Here is a 19,760-nt window from a genome sequence, read left to right as displayed (position 1 = left end):
TTTATAAACACATTCTATGAACACCTTCAGGAATGCATGGATCATGCAATCCCAAATAAAACCAAGACCCAATCCTCCAAAGGCAGACATCCTGTCTGGTGGACCCCAGCCATAAACAAACTATACAATAAAAGGAGGAAGCTACTTACATGATAGAGCAAAATCCCAAAAAGGGAAGGCATCTCTGATCACTATTAGCAAAAAACTACGGGCACTCATAAAATCGTCTAAGGCCAGCTTCGAGAGAAAAATTGCACAGGACACTAAGGATAATCACAAGGCTTTCTTTAGTTATGTTAGGAACTTGGGGGGGGGGGGGGAATTGCCAGATATGCTCAGAATTAGTCCAAAATGACAAAAATACACCAAACCCACAGACATTGCCAACATCCTAGCTGACAGGTTCAGTGCAAACTTCTCCCCCCACCAAAAGGGCAAATATCTATCCCAGCAGAGTGCTGCCCCCCTGACATCTCAGATGCTCAGGTAAGAGCCGCCCCCTCCAAAGCAAAAAACACAGCATCAATGGGACCAGACGGTGTCCCGGGCTGCGTCCTACATGAACTCCAAGAAGAGCTAAACCCAAACATAAAACTACTGTTCAGTCTCAGCCTTACTACAGGATATGTACACAAAGAGTGGCGTACAGCAACAATGGTCCCTCTCCACAAAGGTGGTGTCTCAATGGATCCTGGAAACTATCGCCCCATAAGCCTGACTAGCTTGGTCTGCAAAGCTATGGAAAGGATCATCATGGACCTCATAAATAAAGATATTGGGGACCTACAGACACTGGATCCTACCCAGTTCAGCTTTGTTAAGGGCAGATCCTGCCTCTTAAACCTGGTCGATTTCTTTGAAACAGTCACGGTGGTCCACACAGCCTACCTGGACCTCGCAAAAGCCTTCGATACAATACCCCACTCGGGCATTATAGATAAGCTCACCAGCTTAAATATAAACCCCTATGTCACTAGATGGGTTGCAAACTGGCTCAAGGACAGAACCCACATGGTTACAATTGCTGGAGCCATGTCAGACTCCAAACCAGTTACAAGTGGCGTCCCACAAGGCTCAGTCCTGGGACCTCTCTTGTTCGGTATATATTTCTCTGAGGTACAGGCCAACACGGAAGGACTGTGGCTGACCAAGTTCGCAGATGACTGCAAACTGGGCACCATAATCGACTCTCCAGCCGACACAAGCATCCTCCAAAAGGGCCTCATAGAAACAGACAACTGGTACGAGAGCCATGGCCTCAAGCTAAACGCCAAAAGTGTATAGTCATCCCCTTTGGCAAAAACAAAGTGCCCACAAATTACCACATAGGTGGTAATCCATTAAGTACAGAAGAAGTAATTAGGGACCTGGGGACCCAAGTTGATAGCAATCTCTCATTTGACAACCACGTGGCCAAAGTGGTTAGAAAAACATTTTATATAGCCCACCTAATCATGAAGGGATTCACATCTAGATCAGGGGAGGTCATTGTGCCTCTTTACTCATCCCTCATCAGGCCCATAATTGAGTACAATGCCTTTTTTGGGATGTACCTTACCAGACACCTGCAGCAACTGGAAAGACCCCAAAAGTACCTCACCAAGAGGATCAAAGGGCTCAAACAGATGCCATATGCTGCCCGGTTAAAGAAACTCCAGCTCTACTCAGTGGCATACCGCCTGCTCAGAGGCGATCTGTGCCTGATGTATAAAGCCATGTCCAACCCAGAATTAATGGACATGCACCTCAGAAAATCCAAATCCCATTGAGCTACGCGCTCGAGAGACTTGAACCTCAGCACTGAAATAAATAGGACATTTTATTTATTTAATAGTCCATTGGGCCATAAGTTATACAAAATAAGGAAGCAAAACATTTTTAAAAATAACAATTAATACAGATTGAGAAGAATATACAACAATAGTACAACAAATATAGCAATGAATACAGCTTTGAGAGGAATCATACTAACTAAGGAATTGTACAATGTGATGCTAAAGGACATTGCATAGTGCCTGTCTAGTAGACATGCTGGAGGGACAGATTCATAACCAAAAGGCTCCCTTCACTCTGGAATAAAATCCCAGTCCAGGTTAGGCAGAGTCCCTCATTGACTCTCTTCAAGAGGAATCTTGATGAGTGGATGGGAGATCGTAGGTTTACCCCGGCTATCACTTCTGTGTCACTGTTAGACAGAGGCACAGTATACTAACCTTGAAAAAGGGCATAGCAAAATTAATTTAAAATGGGTGGCGAAAGCCAAACACACTCTGGCTAGGCTTATAAATGCCCTAGGGCAGATAGCCTAGTATGAACCTATGAACCTAATACTGTGCATTGTTTTAATCACATCTATCTTTCTTAGTATTTTTGTTGATCAATTCCCTCTTCTATAATCTTCTAACAGTGACATTTCTTGTCTTAATTGCTTTATAGTTTTCTCTAGTCGATACTTCCATGATGGTATTTGATTTCTCCCCTTCCTTTCCTGACTACCCTGTGATATTATTTAGCTGCACAGTAGTATATCCTGTTTACTTCTGTTATATCACATGGATCTCTGTGGACAGTCCTCATTACTGTGTTCATTTGTTTTATCAGACTTCTTACTTGTTGGGTTTTATTGACCTTCTACAGTGTGTTTCTCTCATTGATCTTAATATATCTGTCCATGTCCATTAAATCAAGCAACTCTTTTCTTAGCTCATTTCCTTCCAAACTAAGGGCACATCCCTTATTTTCCATTTCATGTGGGCATTCTGTAGAAAGTTCTATAGCATCTTTCTGTGGCACATTCTCTTCAATTTCATCCTGTGTCATCTCTTGCTCTGTCGTATGGGAACTCAGTGGCCCTATCACTCCTCAACATTGACTGCGTCAGAGTTTCCACAGTTTCCTGTTCCTTTCCTTGCTGTCTAGCTTCAAGTGAATATTTATACTGGTTTCCTGTGGAAGGCTCCAAAATATCCTGATATGGCACCTGACCAATTGCTTCCTGTTCCACTGGTTTCACCTTAATTTGGATATCCATTGCTCTATCCTGTTGTGGTGCTTTCTGCATTAAATTTTCTACACTGAATCCTCCTCTTTGCAGCTGCTCCATAACCTCAATTTCTATTTCTTTGACTTCTCCATTACTGATATCTTTTTCTACTTTTCCTTTTAGTCTTCTTCTTTATTTGTATTGTAAAGTTTTCCAAATTCCTTTGCCTGTATTTCTCTTCAAATATCTTTGGTGCTGCTCTTTTTGTATTTTTTAGTTTTGCTTTCTCCTTTGCATAAATATTACACCATATTAAATCTCTTTTCCGTAGCCATGGTGGTGCAGCGGTAGCGTTGTCGCCTCACAGCAAGAGGTTCTCCCGTTCAATTCTCGGCTAGAGGCTGTGTGGAGTCTGCGTGTCCTCCCCGCGGTCGAGTGGCATTCGAAAGACATGTGTAAATGGGCGTGCCTTCGTTGTAGGTTGGGCGTCGGGCTGGCACCTTGACACCATAAAAGTCGACTGCCAATCATTAGTGGACCGGAGTTCCTCTGTGGCGACCCTTAACCGGGAAAAGCCGAAAAGAAAAATAATTAAATCTCTTTTCCTTTCCCATGTCCATACTTCTTCACATTTCTCCTGATGATCTTGCTTTTCCTTATTCTGGGGCTCACTCCATCATGCTGTGATGTAGTCTGTGTTAGACCTTCTACATTAAATCCTTCATTTCGCAGGCAATCCATAACTTCAGCTTCTATTTCTTTAACTTCTGCTTTACCAATCTTTTTTTCCACATTACATCTTTGTGATATAAATTTTTTTATTGTGAAATTTTCCTTATCTGGATGCTTTTGCCTGTATTTCTCTTCCAGTATCTTTGAGACTGCCTTCTCTATATTAGTTAACTTGGCTTTCTCCTTTGCCATAAATATTGCACCATATCAAGTCTCTCTTTCTTTCCCATGTCCATATTTCTTTTTTATATTTTTCAAATATCTCTAGGTTTTGTTGTTTATATTTTCGCACTTCCTAAGATGCTTTTTTTTTCCAAACAGATCAAAGTTTCTTGATATATATACTGTTTTTCAAAAATCTGTTGTATTAATGAACACAGATATTTATTTGAAGCTTCTGACAGTTTTTCTTGTGGAAGCATTTTTCTTTCCTCTAATTTCTCTTGATTATTTTGTATATCTTGTGTCTGGAAATTCTGGGCTTTTTACATAATAGTAACAATACATAATATGTGAAGTTGTTAAATCTCGCCATTTATTCTCACTGATGGATTCGGAGCCGATCCTCGGCTCCGACACGGCCGATAGCAAAGCTCAAGGTTTGCCAGTAGCTCGAGACCAAGCCCCTTATCCCACAATGCACTGCTGGAATTACCTTAGATCTAGTTTGCCGCGGCAAGAGAGATCTCGGTGATCCAGTTAGCTTGGACCATTTTGATAAATTGCAAGTTTTAAAAAAACTTTTTTCTTCTCTTTTTGAGAGATTATTCATATTTTAGTGTGCATGTGTGTGTTTCTTGTAAAAAATAATAATAGTTTAAAGTAGGTTAGATTGTAATGATAGTGCCCTGCGTTGGCTTGTTGTTCTTAGTGTTGGGCCCTTTTTTGCCCTATTTAATTTAACAATTTTTACTTCTTCTTAGTATATTGTTTAGTGCGGGCTTAGTTAGCCCTGTATTTAACCTTTACAGGTTAATTTTGTCTTGTGTCTCTTTACAATATGTCGGATGAGAGAGAAAAGTCTCACCTCAAATCAGGGTTTAAGAAATGTCCAGATTGTGGACAGAAAATTTCCGTCACGGACAGACATATCCAATGTGTTTACTGTCTGGGGGCTAAACACCTCCAAGACTCCTGCATTATTTGCCACTCTTTTTCATCTAGGGTTCTCTTAGAGAGAAGGAGAAAACTCAGAGATAGGGGGTTGCTGCAGCATACTTTCTTTGAGGCGTTGGGTAGCCAGGAAGGTGCCAGCACTTCTTCTAAATCTTCAAAATCTTCTGATTCTAAACAAACCAAGAGGGCAAAGAGATCAGAGGGTACAGGGTCATCGGTTCCACAGTCCTCGGAACTGAGTGTCCCTTTGGTTCGGAGCCAGCTCCCAGTCTTGGAGCCAGTCTCTGAGGTTCCCTCATCTCGTCTGCTCCAGTCAGCACTTTCAGTGCATTCCTCAAAGTCTTCGGTCGGCCTCTCTGATATGGACATGGATTGGCTAGTGCAGAAGCTTCTACGGGCACCAGGACTTGCTAAGTTGTTGTCAGCCCCGACCACTTCGTCGGAGCCGAAGACCATTGAACCGGACTTGACTACTACTACTCTGAGCCGTACTGGACTCTCGGAGCCGAAGGAGCCCAAACCGATGCTTGTCGAACATATGGAACTGAGAACTGCACCGGTGTTATGGGTTCCATCTACTCTGACGTCCTCTGTGCCGACCGAGGACGCTAGGAGCTGACACTCTCCTGTCGGGTCTGGGGAGGATAGTCGGACCGATTTATCGGTGCCGACTCTTCCTGTTGGGGCTTCGGCTCAGATGAGCTCAGCTCCTACCTTGGGCTCGGAGCCCATGGTTTCAGTGCGGGAGGATCGGGCGGTCCCTCTGGGTCCATCTACCCCTTCTCGTCAGAGCCATGGTGCTTTCGATGCCATGAGGAGAGTCCTGTCTCTTAAGACATCGTCGGCACCAGTTCAGGCTTCCTTCTCCCCTCAAGCTCCTGTGTCCGCTTCTATGTCTACTGGTCCCCCTAAGCGTAGAGACCCCGAGCCTCAAGTGGCCCCACAGGGCATCACCTGCTCTTCCGAGTCTTCCCCAGATCTCCCCACTGAGGAGGTACCCAGGAAGAGACTGTGCATGAGGAGGCACTTAGACTCCCCACAGGAGTCTTTGACATCAGACACGGACTTGGATGAGTCAGAAGGGTCCCCTCGATTCCCCTCTAAGGATATCTCCTTTACGGAGATATTGGAGATCCTTAGTCAGAGGGGCGATTGGCAGTCCAAAACCCCTACTGAGGATGAGTCAGTGCTCTTGAAGGCTTTTGGGTCTCAACCTTCCACTTCTTGGGTGTCTCCACCTTACGATGAGCTCATGGAGCTGATCTCTCGTAAGGCGTGGGAGTCACCGGAGGCCGTGGAATCTGTCCCTTGGAAGCCGAATAAGGTCATCTCTGCCCCGGTGGACAAAGCCTTTTTGACCAAAGGAGTGCCTGTTGATGCCATGGTAGTAGCTGCAGCCACCAAAAAGGAAGTGTCTGAAACATCCACATCTATCCATCCTCCTAACAGAGATTCTAGGATCATGGATAGATATGGGAAACGCATGTTTAGTTCAGCGACTTTTTCTCTGCAATTGCTGAACTATTTAACCCGTTTTACAAGACTCCAAAGAGATCTCCTGAAAGAGCCAGGAGATACTCTCCAGGGTACAGTAGCTGCAGGGGTTGCTGACAAAGTCAGCACACAGCTCGCTACCGTACACTCAGTTGTAAACTCGTCCATGCGTCTCATATCTTATGCAGCTGATGGTTCGAGTAGAGCAGCTAGTTCAGGCATTGCTCTGCGGAGAGAAGCCTGGATGCGTCTCTGTTCCTTTGCGGAACCTTTTAAGTCTTCCTTTATCAACACCCCATTTGATGGCTCATTACTGTTTGGGCCTAAAGTAAAGGAAACTTTAACCAGGTGTGAGCAGGAAAGCAAGACCCTATCTGCCGTTGGAGTCCGTTTTTCTACCCCTACTCGGCCCTACCCCAAGGGCCCTAGGGGAGGGAAAATGTGGTTCTGAAAAGCACAGGGAGCCTTTCAGGACACACATGGAGAAGCCCCCTCTAGAGGCAGAGGAGGGGGTTATAACGGAAGATGCCGCCCACTCGGCAGAGGGGGTCCGCAGCAACAGGGTGACAGAGGCCAGTTCTCTGGTCAGCCCTACCAGCGCTCCTGAAAGGGGGCCCGGCTGTTCGGCTCTGGAGACAGTCGGGGGTCGCTTGTCTTTGTACCCAGAAGCCTGGCTAAACATAACATCAGATACATGGGTACAAAGCATCATTTCCAGAGGATATTTCATACCGTTCTCTTCCCCACCTACTTTAGTAAGCAGAATCCCAGATGTTCCACCCAATCTCAGGGAACAAGCAATCGTAGAGGTCCAAAAATTGCTAGAAAAAAGAGTCATCCAACCAGTCCCAGCAAACCAAGTTGGATTCAGAACTTACTCAAGATTCTTTTTGGTAGCAAAGAAAACAGAGGACTGGAGACCTATCTTGGACCTCAGCAGACTCAACCAATTTATAAAGAAAGAGAAGTTCAGAATGGTCACGCTTCAGTCCATTCTTCCCTTCCTAGGCAAAGATGATTGGATGTGCTCCATAGATCTCAAGGATGCGTACTATCACATAAAGATGAACAGATGCTCCAGGGGTCGCCTGCGTTTTCGGCTAGGAGCCAATCATTACCAGTTTCGAGCCCTGCCCTTTGGTCTTACTACAGCCCCCAGGGTGTTGACCAAATGCATGGCAGTGGTCACGGCTCACCTGAGGTGTCTAGGATTCCAGGTGTTTCCATACCTAGACGATTAGCTCCTCACTGCTACCACCAGGCATCAGTTGACTCAGGCAACACAATGTACTCTGACACCAATTAGGCATTACAATCAACTTCGAAAAATCTACCTTATTGCCATCGCAGCATACCGTTTATATAGGAGCAGAGTTAGATACCTCAACCACCACTCTACGTCTTCCAATCGAAAGAGTCTCACTTCTTCGCCAACACGTCATCTCACTGGTGTCAAAGAACAAAGCTATAGCAGCAGAGGTCTTGAAGGTACTAGGGTTGATGGCAGCAGCAATCCTGGCTGTACCACTCGCAAGGATACATATGCGAATCCTTCAATGGCTCCTCTTCGCTCAGTGGTCTTACCATAAGCTACCGATGCACTACATGATTCTCATCACAGATTCTTGCAAGAGAGATGTTCAGTGGTGGTTAACGTCTTTTCATGTTACAATCAGAAGACCCTTTGTTCTCCCCCCAGTAGCCACTGTGACCACAGACTGATAGGGTGGGGGGTGGGGAGCATTTACAGGGAAAGACTGCCCAAGGTACATGGATGGATCAAGAGTCACATCTGCATATCAGTGTTCTGGAGTTGAGCGGTACTTCTGGTGTTGCAGTACTTTCAGGACTCTGTTCCTCTAGGGACAATTGCAATTCAGACGGACAACATGTCAGTGGTCTGGTACTTGAACAAACAAGGCGGAACCAAGTCTTATCCCCTTTGTCGAGAAGCACTCTGGGTATGGCAATGGGCTGTGTCATCCCACCGTTTTCTGATAGCAACGCACATCCCGGGGAAATCCAATGTGATAGCGGACAAGCTATGCAGGGCAATACTGTTGCCTCACGAGTGGTCTCTCAACCAACGAGTTGCGGATCTGATTTTCTGCAGATGAGGCCAGCCTTGCTGCGACCTCTTTGCCATTCACATCAGTACCAAATGCAGAAGCTACTTTGCCTTAATACCACCTCCGGGACATTCCTAGACACACTCGTACACGATTGGCCTCCGGGTCTCCTATATGCATTCCCACCTATTCCATTGATACCCAAGGTTTTACAGAAAGCAAAGTCACTGGGAAGGACAGTTATTCTCATAGCTCCCTACTGGCCTCAACAGATTTGGTTCCCCTTCCTTTACCATCATCTACTGGAGGATCCATGGATCCTGGACCCAGTTCCGGACCTTCTGACACACCCGTCAGGGGACCTCCATCCTTCACTGCAGTCCCTAAAATTGACTGCTTGGCTAATCCACTTCCCTTAATTGCCAGGCTTCATTCGCTCTCAGATGATACAAAACAAATCCTTTTGTCTTCTCACAAGCCATCCACAAGGAAACTGTACCACAGTAAGTGGAGCAGGTTCTCAATTTGGGCCAATATACATCGTCTATTTTAGAATTTTTGACAAAGTTTTTTAAAGAAGGAGCAGCAGCTGCCGCAGTTCGAATCCAGTTAGCCGCCATATCAAATTTCCACCTTGGATTCGATGGGTTGAATGTTATGAGCCATAAGTTACCTAAGGCTTTTCTTAAAGGTGCCTTTCACATGAGACCTCCTGTCAAAATTCCTTATTCTCCCTGGAATTTGAATTTTATGCTGTCTCAAATTATTCTCCCCCCCATTCGAACCAGCATTTTCTTGTGATCTCAAATATTTGTCCTGGAAGACTATATTTCTGGTAGCCATTACTTCTGCCCGCAGAGTGTCAGAACTTCAAGCATTATCTGTTAGGCCTCCTTACGTGATTTTCCATGCTGATAGAGTATCTCTCAGAACAAACCCCTCCTTTTTGCCTAAAGTCTGTTCTGAAGCCAATATCAGTCAGGTCATTGAGCTGCCAGTCTTTTTTCCCAACCACTCTAACAAATTGGAATACATGCTGCACAAACTTGATGTACACAGACAGCTCAGATTTTATCTTGACAGAACTAAGGATATTAGAAAAATCAGATCAACTTTTTGTATCCTTTTCCGAAGCCAGAAAAGGTAATCCAGTGGCTAAAACAACTTTATCTAAATGGTTATCAGATTGTATATCCTTTGTTTATGCGAAAGCTAGCATGCCATTGACACACAAACCTAAGGCTCATTCTACCAGAGCCATTTCTACTTCTTCTGATTTTCAAGCTAGATTGCCCCTTGACAATATTTGTGCTGCAGCCACTTGGTCTAAGCCTCATACCTTTATCACACATTACAAAGTAGATAAGGCTTCCAGGGACAGGTCTTCCTTTGGTTCCACGGTACTGAAAAATGTACTTCCATGAGCCACCCAAGATTGAGGGTGCTAGGGACGCTACCCATCAGTGAGAATAAACGGCGAGATTTAACAACTTCAATTAAAGAAGTTATGTACTTACCATAACGTTCCATGTGAGTTGTTTATCTCGCCTTTATTCTCACGTCCCACCCTCCTTCCCCCTCCTGGCTGACAGTTGACTTAGAGGTTAGTACCATCCTGGGTATTCAGTACTTCTTCTTCCCCTTCGGGAAGTGCTTCCTTGTAGAAATAAATAAAAAGGTCTATATACTCGCAGCAAACAAGATCTGAGTTAATTCCAGCCGTGCATTGTGGGATAAGGGGCTTGGTCTCCAGCTACTGGCATACCTTGAGCTTTGCTATCAGCCGTGTCAGAGCCGAGGATCGGCTCCGAACCCAACAGTGAGAATAAAGGTGAGATAAACAACTCACATGGAACGTTATGGTTAAGTACATAACTTCTTTTTCTTTCTTATTCTCAATAGTCCACTCTACCATCTTTATGGCTCTTCTTTGGCCAATCAATATTTGTGATTTTTGTGGACTGCTACTTCCTTCTACAACAGAGGGGCCATCTTCCCCCTGGGCCTGGCCCCATTGTAGGAATGTTTCTGTATTTTGAGGATTTGACACTGTCATTTTTTCCAGTCCTGGCACCAGTGCGCCTTCCAGGACTGGGCACTTTTTTATCCTGGGTCTTGTGCACCCTATCTCTTTTTGTTTTTGACTTACTTTTGTCCATGATTTATGCTATATAAATATAGTCTATATATCAGTATCGCCTTGGTGAGATTTTGTGAAAAACAGGGTCCACCTCGCGAAGATACTCACCAAGACTTGATGATGAATTCAGTTTCAGCACTACTGCTCTCCTTTGCATGCTGACTTTTCATCTGTCCATTAGGACTCCTTCTGTAAGTATGTTCGCATGATTCCTGAAGTAATGGATGTTTACTGTAGGGTTACTAGGATTAGTAGTAGAATTTGAAAAAGAACATTTGTCCTAATAAGGCGACATTTTAATCATAATTACCATTTATTTTCTGATTTTCTGAAACATAAAACAGCTGTTTCTGCTGTCTTAACCAGTTATATTAGCCATAAATATTGTAAAGTTACATTTTATGCCTTTTATTTATTTAGGTCCTCCAGAGTCAAGAAAAGATAACAAAACTTGAACAGGAGAAAGAACATTGGATGCTGGAGGCTCAACTGGCCAAAATTAAGTTGGAAAAAGAAAATCAAAGGATTGCTGATCTGGAGAGCCAGTTACAAGGTGCCCTCAGTGGACAGACAGTCCTATCTGATGTAACACTAGAACTTATCCCTTCAGGTAGCAAAACTGTGGACAGAAGGGAAGATCCAGCAACAGGAGAATTAAGGGATACAGTGAGGAGTGCAAGTCTGGTAAGTACCTTTAAAGAAAACATATGTCAACTATGCACCCTAGGAAGTATTACAAGTAGGTTTACATCCTTTCTTGATAAAGGCCATTCATTCATTCATTCAGTTTAACTGGGGTGGTGGGCTGGTCAACAGACCATTTTAGTCACAATCCTGGTCAGTGTGGCAGTTAAAAAAAATTAACTATTAATATTAATCGCTGGGGTAAATTTTGTGAACCTGTCCGGTCATCAAAACTTAATGCAAGGGTTTTATGATCCACAGGTAAGGAATCTCCTGGGTTACTAACATATTACTCAAATGATTCCTGTTTATCTTATGATATAAGTGGAGAGTTCTAGAGTGACTGTTGTTAACACTATCAGTATTTCTGGGGAGGAAAAGATCTGGTAAAGCAGTCTTTTAGAGCTCAAAATGCAAGCTGGAGATCTCCTTGTTGAGTACTGTACAAGACTGAAAAAGGTGAAAGACTGTTTAATCTGTCTGGATGAGGAAAGGTGCTTAGAACTTTGACTCTCTTGGTTAATCATTGTTGAGGTCTTTCAAACTGTAGCAGCAGATATACGTTTAACTTGGCAGTGAAAAAACATTTATTTCCTGTAACTGATACTTGATGATAACAGGACAGTTCATTGTCAGTGAAAAAAGTACCTGGATCTCTAATGCCAGTATCAACCTTAAGTGAGGTTTCATTTACATGATAAATTGTAAGAAAGATTTCTTTCCCAAATGTGTGTAATCTACCCTTTTACCTTTTTTGCATGTAGTCTAAGGCCGTGGTCAGAACACCAAGTACTGACTCTGTCTAGCCCTTCTTGGAGAATGATAGTCTTTTTAGGAATCCATAATGATCCATAATTTATACTCAGCTAATCTCTGACATTACCAGCCCCGACAGTAGGATAAACAAAGGCTCAGTCTTGGATTGGATCTTGGTTTCAGACCCAGAAAAAAATCTCCTCCTCTGGAACACACCCAAATAGTATTAGTAATCACTCCCCAGCATTCATAATACGCAAGCCCATCTCCATACCTAACATACACCACTATCAACTCACCAGAGATCTATCCCACTTGTCCCCAATTATCTTTAATGACATCCTGCAAAACACTAACTGGAGTCCACTAAAATTTCTCCCACTCAGTGAAGCTATAAAATATTTTAATTATACATTTCTCAGGGTCCTAAATAGTCTTGCCCTAGTCTGGCTAAAGAGGGCCAAGGCAAAATGCGCTTATTGGTTTACAAAGTCCACAAAGCAAGTAATGTCCTCTAGGGATAAAGCCTGGAAAACCTGGCAAAAAAACAAAACTCTTTCTAACCTCACACAATATAAACAACTTTGAAAGCAGGCCAAACGCTAAGAATATTTCCAAGCTATCCAAGACCAACATAGACTAAATCCCAAGAAATTCTGGGGAACAAGCAACTCCTTTCTCCACCCAGAATCTAACAGTAACCCATGCCGTAACCCAGAAAAAATGCTGTCTCAGCTAGCCTCCCTATTTAATACATACTTCATCGATACTATTACTAAACTTACTACCACCTTCCCTCCCATCAACACTGACCCACCAGGTAAACCATTAACACTTGCCCCTTCAAATCTTCTACCTGCATTCACAGTCTCACCCATAGCCACCTCCACCATTAAAAAACTTCTTCTCAAACTCAAACCCTGTACCAACGCCCCAGATAACTTACCCGCTGAATACTTGCAACTTTCCACATCCTACACTGCATATCCTATCAGCATCCTCCTCAACAGGTTCATTAAAGAATCTTGCATACGTGATATCTGGAAAAAGGCGTTTGTCTTTCCACTTCATAAAGGCAGCAATAACTCTGACATCTCAAACTTCCATCCTGTTGCCATTCTCTCCCCCTTCTCAAAAGTCCTAGAGAAATGTATTCATACCCAGTTGCTCAGCCATCTGATAAAACACCAAGTCCTCTCTCCCACTTAACATGTCTTCAGGCCTGGTCATAGAACCAACACTGCCCTAATTAGTACAGTAAACAAGGCTCGGAATGCCAGCTCCTTAATCGCAGCACTCTTTCTTGATTTATCAAAGGCATTCAACACCATATCCCACTCCCTTCTGCTTACTAAACTCTCTAACCTCAGCCTATCTCCCCCCACCCTACAGTGGTTTAATAATTACCTCAGTAATGGGCAGAAATCTACTGTATGGCAACACTCTCTTCCCCTTTCCTAAATACTAATACCAGTGTCCCCCAAGGTTCAATACTGAGTCCCCTCTTATTCACCATATTTGTTAATAACTTTCATACCACTCTTACCCATAGTACTGTTATCCAATATGCAGATGACTCCACTAGCATCTGCTCTTCTAAATCTGCCACTGAACTGCAAAATCTCACCCAAGAAGCGTTTTCATGCACAGAAACCCGGATGTCCCAGAACCATCTTGCCCTCAACCCCAATAAAACAAACCTTTTACTTTTTACCCCCACAAAATCTAACTCTATTGACAGGTCACTATTCTCCATTTGCTCCCAGGCCAACACTATCATAAAAATTGTCCCTAGTTCCAAATTGCTAGGTGTCATTATTGATTAAAGATTAACTTTCGATCTTCACATATTCAGCAACATCAAAAAAAAAAAAAAAAACCATCAAAAAAACAGGCGCCCTGTACAGGCACAACTATTTTCTCAGCCTCTGCTAAAAAAAAAAAAGCCCTGGCTTCATCCTTCCTGCTTCCTACTCTGCTTTATGGTGCTCCCATCCTCACCAATCTACACTCCTCCTTGAGAACAAAACTAGACTTTTGCTACAACAAATTTGCTTCTAATGCAAAATTTTCTACCCATCACTGTGCCTCTCTGCATCAACTAAATTGGCTAGAATCCCCCCCACTATCTCTCTTTTCTACAAATAACCACTGCACACAAGCTAATCTACCACCCAGAAACCTGCCCTTTCCCTCTCCTCCATACTGACTGTGTACCATCCTAACCGACACCTCAGGTCCGAAAACAAAATATTTCTGTCTATCGAGAAACCTAAGCTCTCAGCTGGCCAAATGTTCTATACCTGTACTGTATCCAGATTATGGAATAATCTCCCCCCTTCACTCAGAACTATCAGTAATCCTGCTTCCTTTAAGAAATCCCTCAAACTACATCTCTCCTGTCAATGGTTATGCTCCTGCACCCAAATAAATAGCCCCAACACCTGACTTATCTCCTCTGTGCCTCACCTTCACTATTTTATTGCTATCTTTTCCTTTCCCTTCTCTCAGCTTTAACTTCTGCTTTCCTATCACATTAGCTTTTTTCTTTCCCTCCTTGGCCCTCTATTCTTACATTAAAATTAACTCCCCTCTGCTATGTTCCTCGTGATGCATATTATACTAATGTGTGGTTAGAATGTATACCAGTTATTGTCTATTTTAGTATTTTGCACAAATGTGTAATTTGAAGGTACACCAGTTACTAAGTCTATTTTACCATGACTCTAATACTACTGCTTGAAAGTGTATTAATATTTTATGTGTATGAATATTTTCATTGTATGTAATTTTGTGGAGCTTTTCTCCTTGGGTCTCCACTGAAAATGGGTTCTTTCCAGGCGCAGTGAACTTTCCCGGTTAACAAATGCAGTAAATAAATAAATAATGACATCCATTTGGTAATTATCTGCAGATTCTATCAAAAATCAAACCTTAGATATGTATCTTCAGTATGATCTAGTACCGTTCCAAGACTAGAGGACAGATTCTGCTTAGATACCCAAATTGCATTTGCAGTTCTGATGCGTTATGATTTGGAGCTGTGCCCATCTGTAAGCAGTTGTTGAGCTAGTGTTCTTTACAGCAGGAGCTAATTGGAAACATCAGACACACCTTGGGTTAGAGGGATAAAGTTCTAACCTATGGCCAAGGTGACCTGAATTTGATTAGTGGCTCAGACATCTGAACTGATGTAGGGGAAGGGTGGGTGTATCTGTTCGGGGGGGATGGGTGCCTTGATGCTCTTTGCATTAGATCCTGGTGGAGACTGGGGACACTTAAAGAGGGCATTATCATAAGTGGGATCAGATGGGGACATTGATTCACTGCAGAAACCGGATGGTACTTTACATCCCAACTGCCCACCTGTTCATTGGAAGTTAAAGGGATGCTATAGGGGAAATATGAGTTAGTGCTCAAGCAAAATACCCTCTGCAGCAACATGACATTGCACCAGGACGCCTTAACCTCCTCGCCATTCCCAAGCACCCAGGGTGAATAGGAAAGCCAGGTAGAGAGAGAATGGCAGCTGATGGTCAGCTCTAGGGGAGAAAATATACCATGCAAAAAAATAATAATGGAGTATATGCAAAAATTAAAATTTCACTTGTCATTCCGTATTGTATGTTAACTCATTTATTGAAAAAGTGTACCAAATTAGTGTGTGATGACATTCTTGTAGTACTTACATACCTCACCTTTTTAATGTCTCACTGATTAACGTCATTAGAGAGGCTGGAATGGGAGGGAAGTTTATGCCGGAAAGTTGTTTCAGTGCCTTGAGAAGTGAGAACTCTGTCTTACATTCTAGTGCTTGTGTCAGGAGACATGCTGTAAGGGCATAACGCTTTTTTTGGAAGCTTAACTTTATTCAACTCATCAGGTGATTAATAACAGCATCTTAAAACATTCTTAAAGGACATTTAATTTATTTAAAAGTTAGTAAAGAAAACACAAAATGTTTTGTGTGTTATTTTAATATTTTCAAGTACATAGGCTGTGCAACATAGCAGATAAAGAAATTGCATCTAGTTTGAGTATGTACAGGCTGCAGTTTTGCTTTTTATCGTAGCACTAGGAAGGATAATTGGGTAGTCTCCAAAACAATCTAGTACAGTACCTAAATGGCCAAGCAATCGATTAACCAAGCACATAAGTTTGATCTGCTTCGGCAAATGTTATTTAGGTAAATTATCCAAATATTAGCCATGTATCCTTCCACCTTAACCAATGGAATCATTAATTTTCTGTACTTCTGCCTCGTTTCTTCCCACATCATAATTGATTCTATATTGGCTAGGTCATTAATGAACTTGTATAACTCTACATTCAAAGTAGAGTCTTTTGACTTCTACTTTCTGGTTGTTTCTTTTTAGCAAAGAAAAGAATTAACAGCAAAAATTATTGTTCATGCTTAACCAACGAAACTAGGAGGCATCCTGACCAAAGGTCAAAAACAGAATTTGCAACAGTATCTTTATATACTTATTGTTTTCACATAGTCCCAAAATATATAGAGCCACAGACCTATAAGCCTTCTACACAAATTCCCGCATACTTCAGATGTTCCTAGATGCCTATAGTATAGTTGACAAGGGGTGTAAAAATACATGCTGATACTTCCAACCAAATAAAAAAAAATTCGGGAGAGTGTAGCATATTAGGAAGCTAAATAGATTGTGCTGCTCTTAGCAGGAGTTAATTATGCATTGATTAATCCAATCTAGCTTTGCTTAAATAGACTTCTAAACTTTTCCTGAACCTTCAGTACCCCGGTTAAAGATGACGCAACAACTTATTAGTTTGTCATCTGACTGTCCCAGTCTTTTGACAAAGTTTATTTTACCCACATTACACTCAGCTTCAGTTTCTGCATAGCAAAATAACGTAACAGACTCCTCAAAGCAGGTAAATAAATGCATCCCCAGTGAAAGACAAGTTATCAGAAATGTGCAAAGGACCAGTAATAACAAAATGTAGTGCCATTATCTTGTGCAAAAACAGTAACTTTTCACTATCAGCTTAATTAGTGAAACATGTATTTTAATATCAATAATAAATGCATATGGATGGCGCAGTGGTGCAGCAGGAGCATTGTAGCCTCAAAGCAAGAGGTTCTCCAGTTCAGTTTTCAGCTGGACTGCCTTCAGTGCGGAGTCTGCATGTCCTCCCTGCGTTCCTGTGGGTTTCCTCCAGATGCTCCAGTTTCCTCCCACGTTACGAAGACATAGTCTGGAGCGTTTCTCCCCGGGCCTCCGTTGAAACTTGGCTTCATTCCAAGTCAGACTTTCCCGATAAACAGATGTTAAATAATAAATAAATAGAGTTTGTCAGCTTTGGTGCTAGGTAAACTTCCAAGTACTTAGTCAGTAAATGGTCCCACATCCAGGGATAACAACTCCACAACCCCACTGAGAGTCTGAAATGAATGACAATTGTTAGAGCATTAGAATTATTATTTTTATAAACTGACACCCAAACTTGCTGAACAAACAGTTGGTGCTCTTCTGGTTCAGCTAAGTGGAAGAAAGGTCATTTAAGTACAACATAAGTTTCACTTTTGTCCCACTCCAGCTGAAACTCTTATCTGAAACATCCTGAGCATCTCGGTGAGAAGCTCCAAATAAATAGCAAACCATGTGGTGGTAGTGGTGGTGGGGGCTCTGTCTCTTACTTGTAAACAAAGAAAAAGGCACAGACAGTCTAGCATCCACATTAATCCCAATAGATACTCCATTTCCTTAAACCCGAAAGTGTCTCCTTCAGTCTGGGTGCCAGAATAGCCATACAAATAATGTAATCCTGATTTAGGACTGTTATCACTGCATACAGATTTCTGTATTTATCTTTACCTTCTTTATAAATTTCTGAGCTAATGTCTCCTTTTTAAGGAGGGAGTATTATTGAAGTAACTAGAACTTGAGTAAACACCACCAATGACTTGGAGAGCAACCCCCCCTGGAAATAGAATAGCAATAGTAGCACATAAGGGCCTGTTGACTTTCCCCTTGTGAGTATATATATATATATATATCTATATATATATATATATATATATATATATATATATATTATACACACATATCTATCTATATATAATATATATATATATATAGATAGATACATACATATATATATATATATATATATATATATCTATGGGTCTACTTCTTTTGACCTAACTTTCATTTGCCTGACACTCATTTTCCTGACCCCATTTGACTGAAATTTAATTTGCCTGACACTTCATTTGACTGACAAGTATTATTAGCAAGAAAATGGAATATGCCCCCTTCCCCACTGCAGTGCGACCCTGGAGTTAGAATATATAGTTAGGGGGGTGTGGGGGGCACAGCCCCCCCCACAAGGGGGGGTGTGGGGGTCAAAGCCCCCCACTTCATTTCATATGATATTGTTAACTTTTGATGTAATATTGCTTAGTAACAGAAAAGTAAGTGGTGGGCTTCGCCCCCCACCCCGTTGTGGGGGGCTGTGCCCCCCCACACACCCCCAACTATATATTCTAACTCCAGGGTCGCACTGCAGTGGGGAAGGGGGCATATTCCATTTTCTTGCTAATAATACTTGTCAGGCAAATGAAGTGTCAGGCAAATGAAATTTCAGTCATTTGGTCTCAGGCAAAGAGTGTCAGGCAAATGAAAGTTGGGTCAAAAGAAGTAGACCCATATATATATATATATATATATATATATATATATATATATATATATATACATATATATATGTATACATATACATATATGCTTTCACTCTTATTCAGGTGGAAGAGCTTCATCAGAATAACCTATAGTCAACAATACTTACATTATATGTAACTAGAGTCACATGTAAACAAAAAACAATGAACTACTTATAACCAGACAATATTTAAACTGTGCCAATCATCTTAACACAATAACCATGAACATACATATGCATGACAGGGGCATGAATATTAAATAAACACTCCCTTGTGTTAGCTAATCATTGAACAAATGTACAGTGTGCACACTAAATATGCATGTCGGGGACATGAATATTCATATAACTGTACAAATGGTGACTTACAAGTGTGTCAAAGGTCAAGGATGGATGCAAACACATTTTGTAGAAAGAGAACAACTGTCAAAATATAACAACTGTCAAAATAGAATTAAATCTTCCATTTTAAAGCGCATTTAATATTAACACTTTCATTCAGACCAGGGTATGTTTCTGAATTAAGCAGTAATTGCCATTTAAGTTCTCTAGAAAGGAAATCACCCCAGGGATCACGTCAGTCGCCCTGCTAGACAGGGGTCCAGGAAAGTAAATAATGTGGGAAGAAATAGCCAGGGAATTGTTATGGCTAGGCTTGTATAGGCCCTAGGGCTGATAGCCTAGTACCAACCTATGAACCTTAGTTCTAAATATAATTCCCAATCTCCAATAAAACAGTTAACTTGCTCTAATACTATGAAGTAAAATTTACTAAAAGAAGTACAAAAAATGCTATGTTTAGCAAGGGCATTATTTAAGTTCTTTGCCCTGATGGCTCCTAGATGCTCCCTAATTCTATCTGAAAGTTTTCTTGTAGTTTTACCTACATAAAATGCTTTACAAGATGCACAAATCTGCTGTAGAATGGCAGAAGAAATATTTCGAAAATTTAATAGTATAATTACAGTGTGTGAATGTGTATTGAGATCCTGTGAAAATGTTAGGGCATACCACACATTTATTACATGAATGCATCCCATTTTGAGAGTTAGAAGTAGAAGTATATACAAACAAACCAAGGGAATAG

At 41.9% G+C, this 19,760-nt stretch overlaps 1 protein-coding gene across 3 annotated transcripts in view; it reads left to right on the top strand.

The window, feature by feature from the left end:
• The window catches only part of PPP1R21 (protein phosphatase 1 regulatory subunit 21), a 1,169,673-nt gene that overhangs the window by 679,110 nt on the left and 470,803 nt on the right, over positions 1–19,760 (top strand). For all 3 annotated transcript variants that reach the window (XM_044055342.1, XM_044055334.1, XM_044055351.1), the window contains one exon: positions 10,955–11,218. In XM_044055342.1, coding sequence (XP_043911277.1) covers positions 10,955–11,218 — 264 coding nt within the window. The remainder of the gene's footprint in view (positions 1–10,954; positions 11,219–19,760) is intronic.

This window comes from Protopterus annectens, chromosome 1.part2, assembly GCF_019279795.1.
Source record: "Protopterus annectens isolate FY-2018-M chromosome 1.part2, PAN1.0, whole genome shotgun sequence".
In the NCBI taxonomy this organism is placed as follows: domain Eukaryota; kingdom Metazoa; phylum Chordata; order Ceratodontiformes; family Protopteridae; genus Protopterus; species Protopterus annectens.
This window is presented reverse-complemented; position numbering and strand designations above follow the sequence as displayed.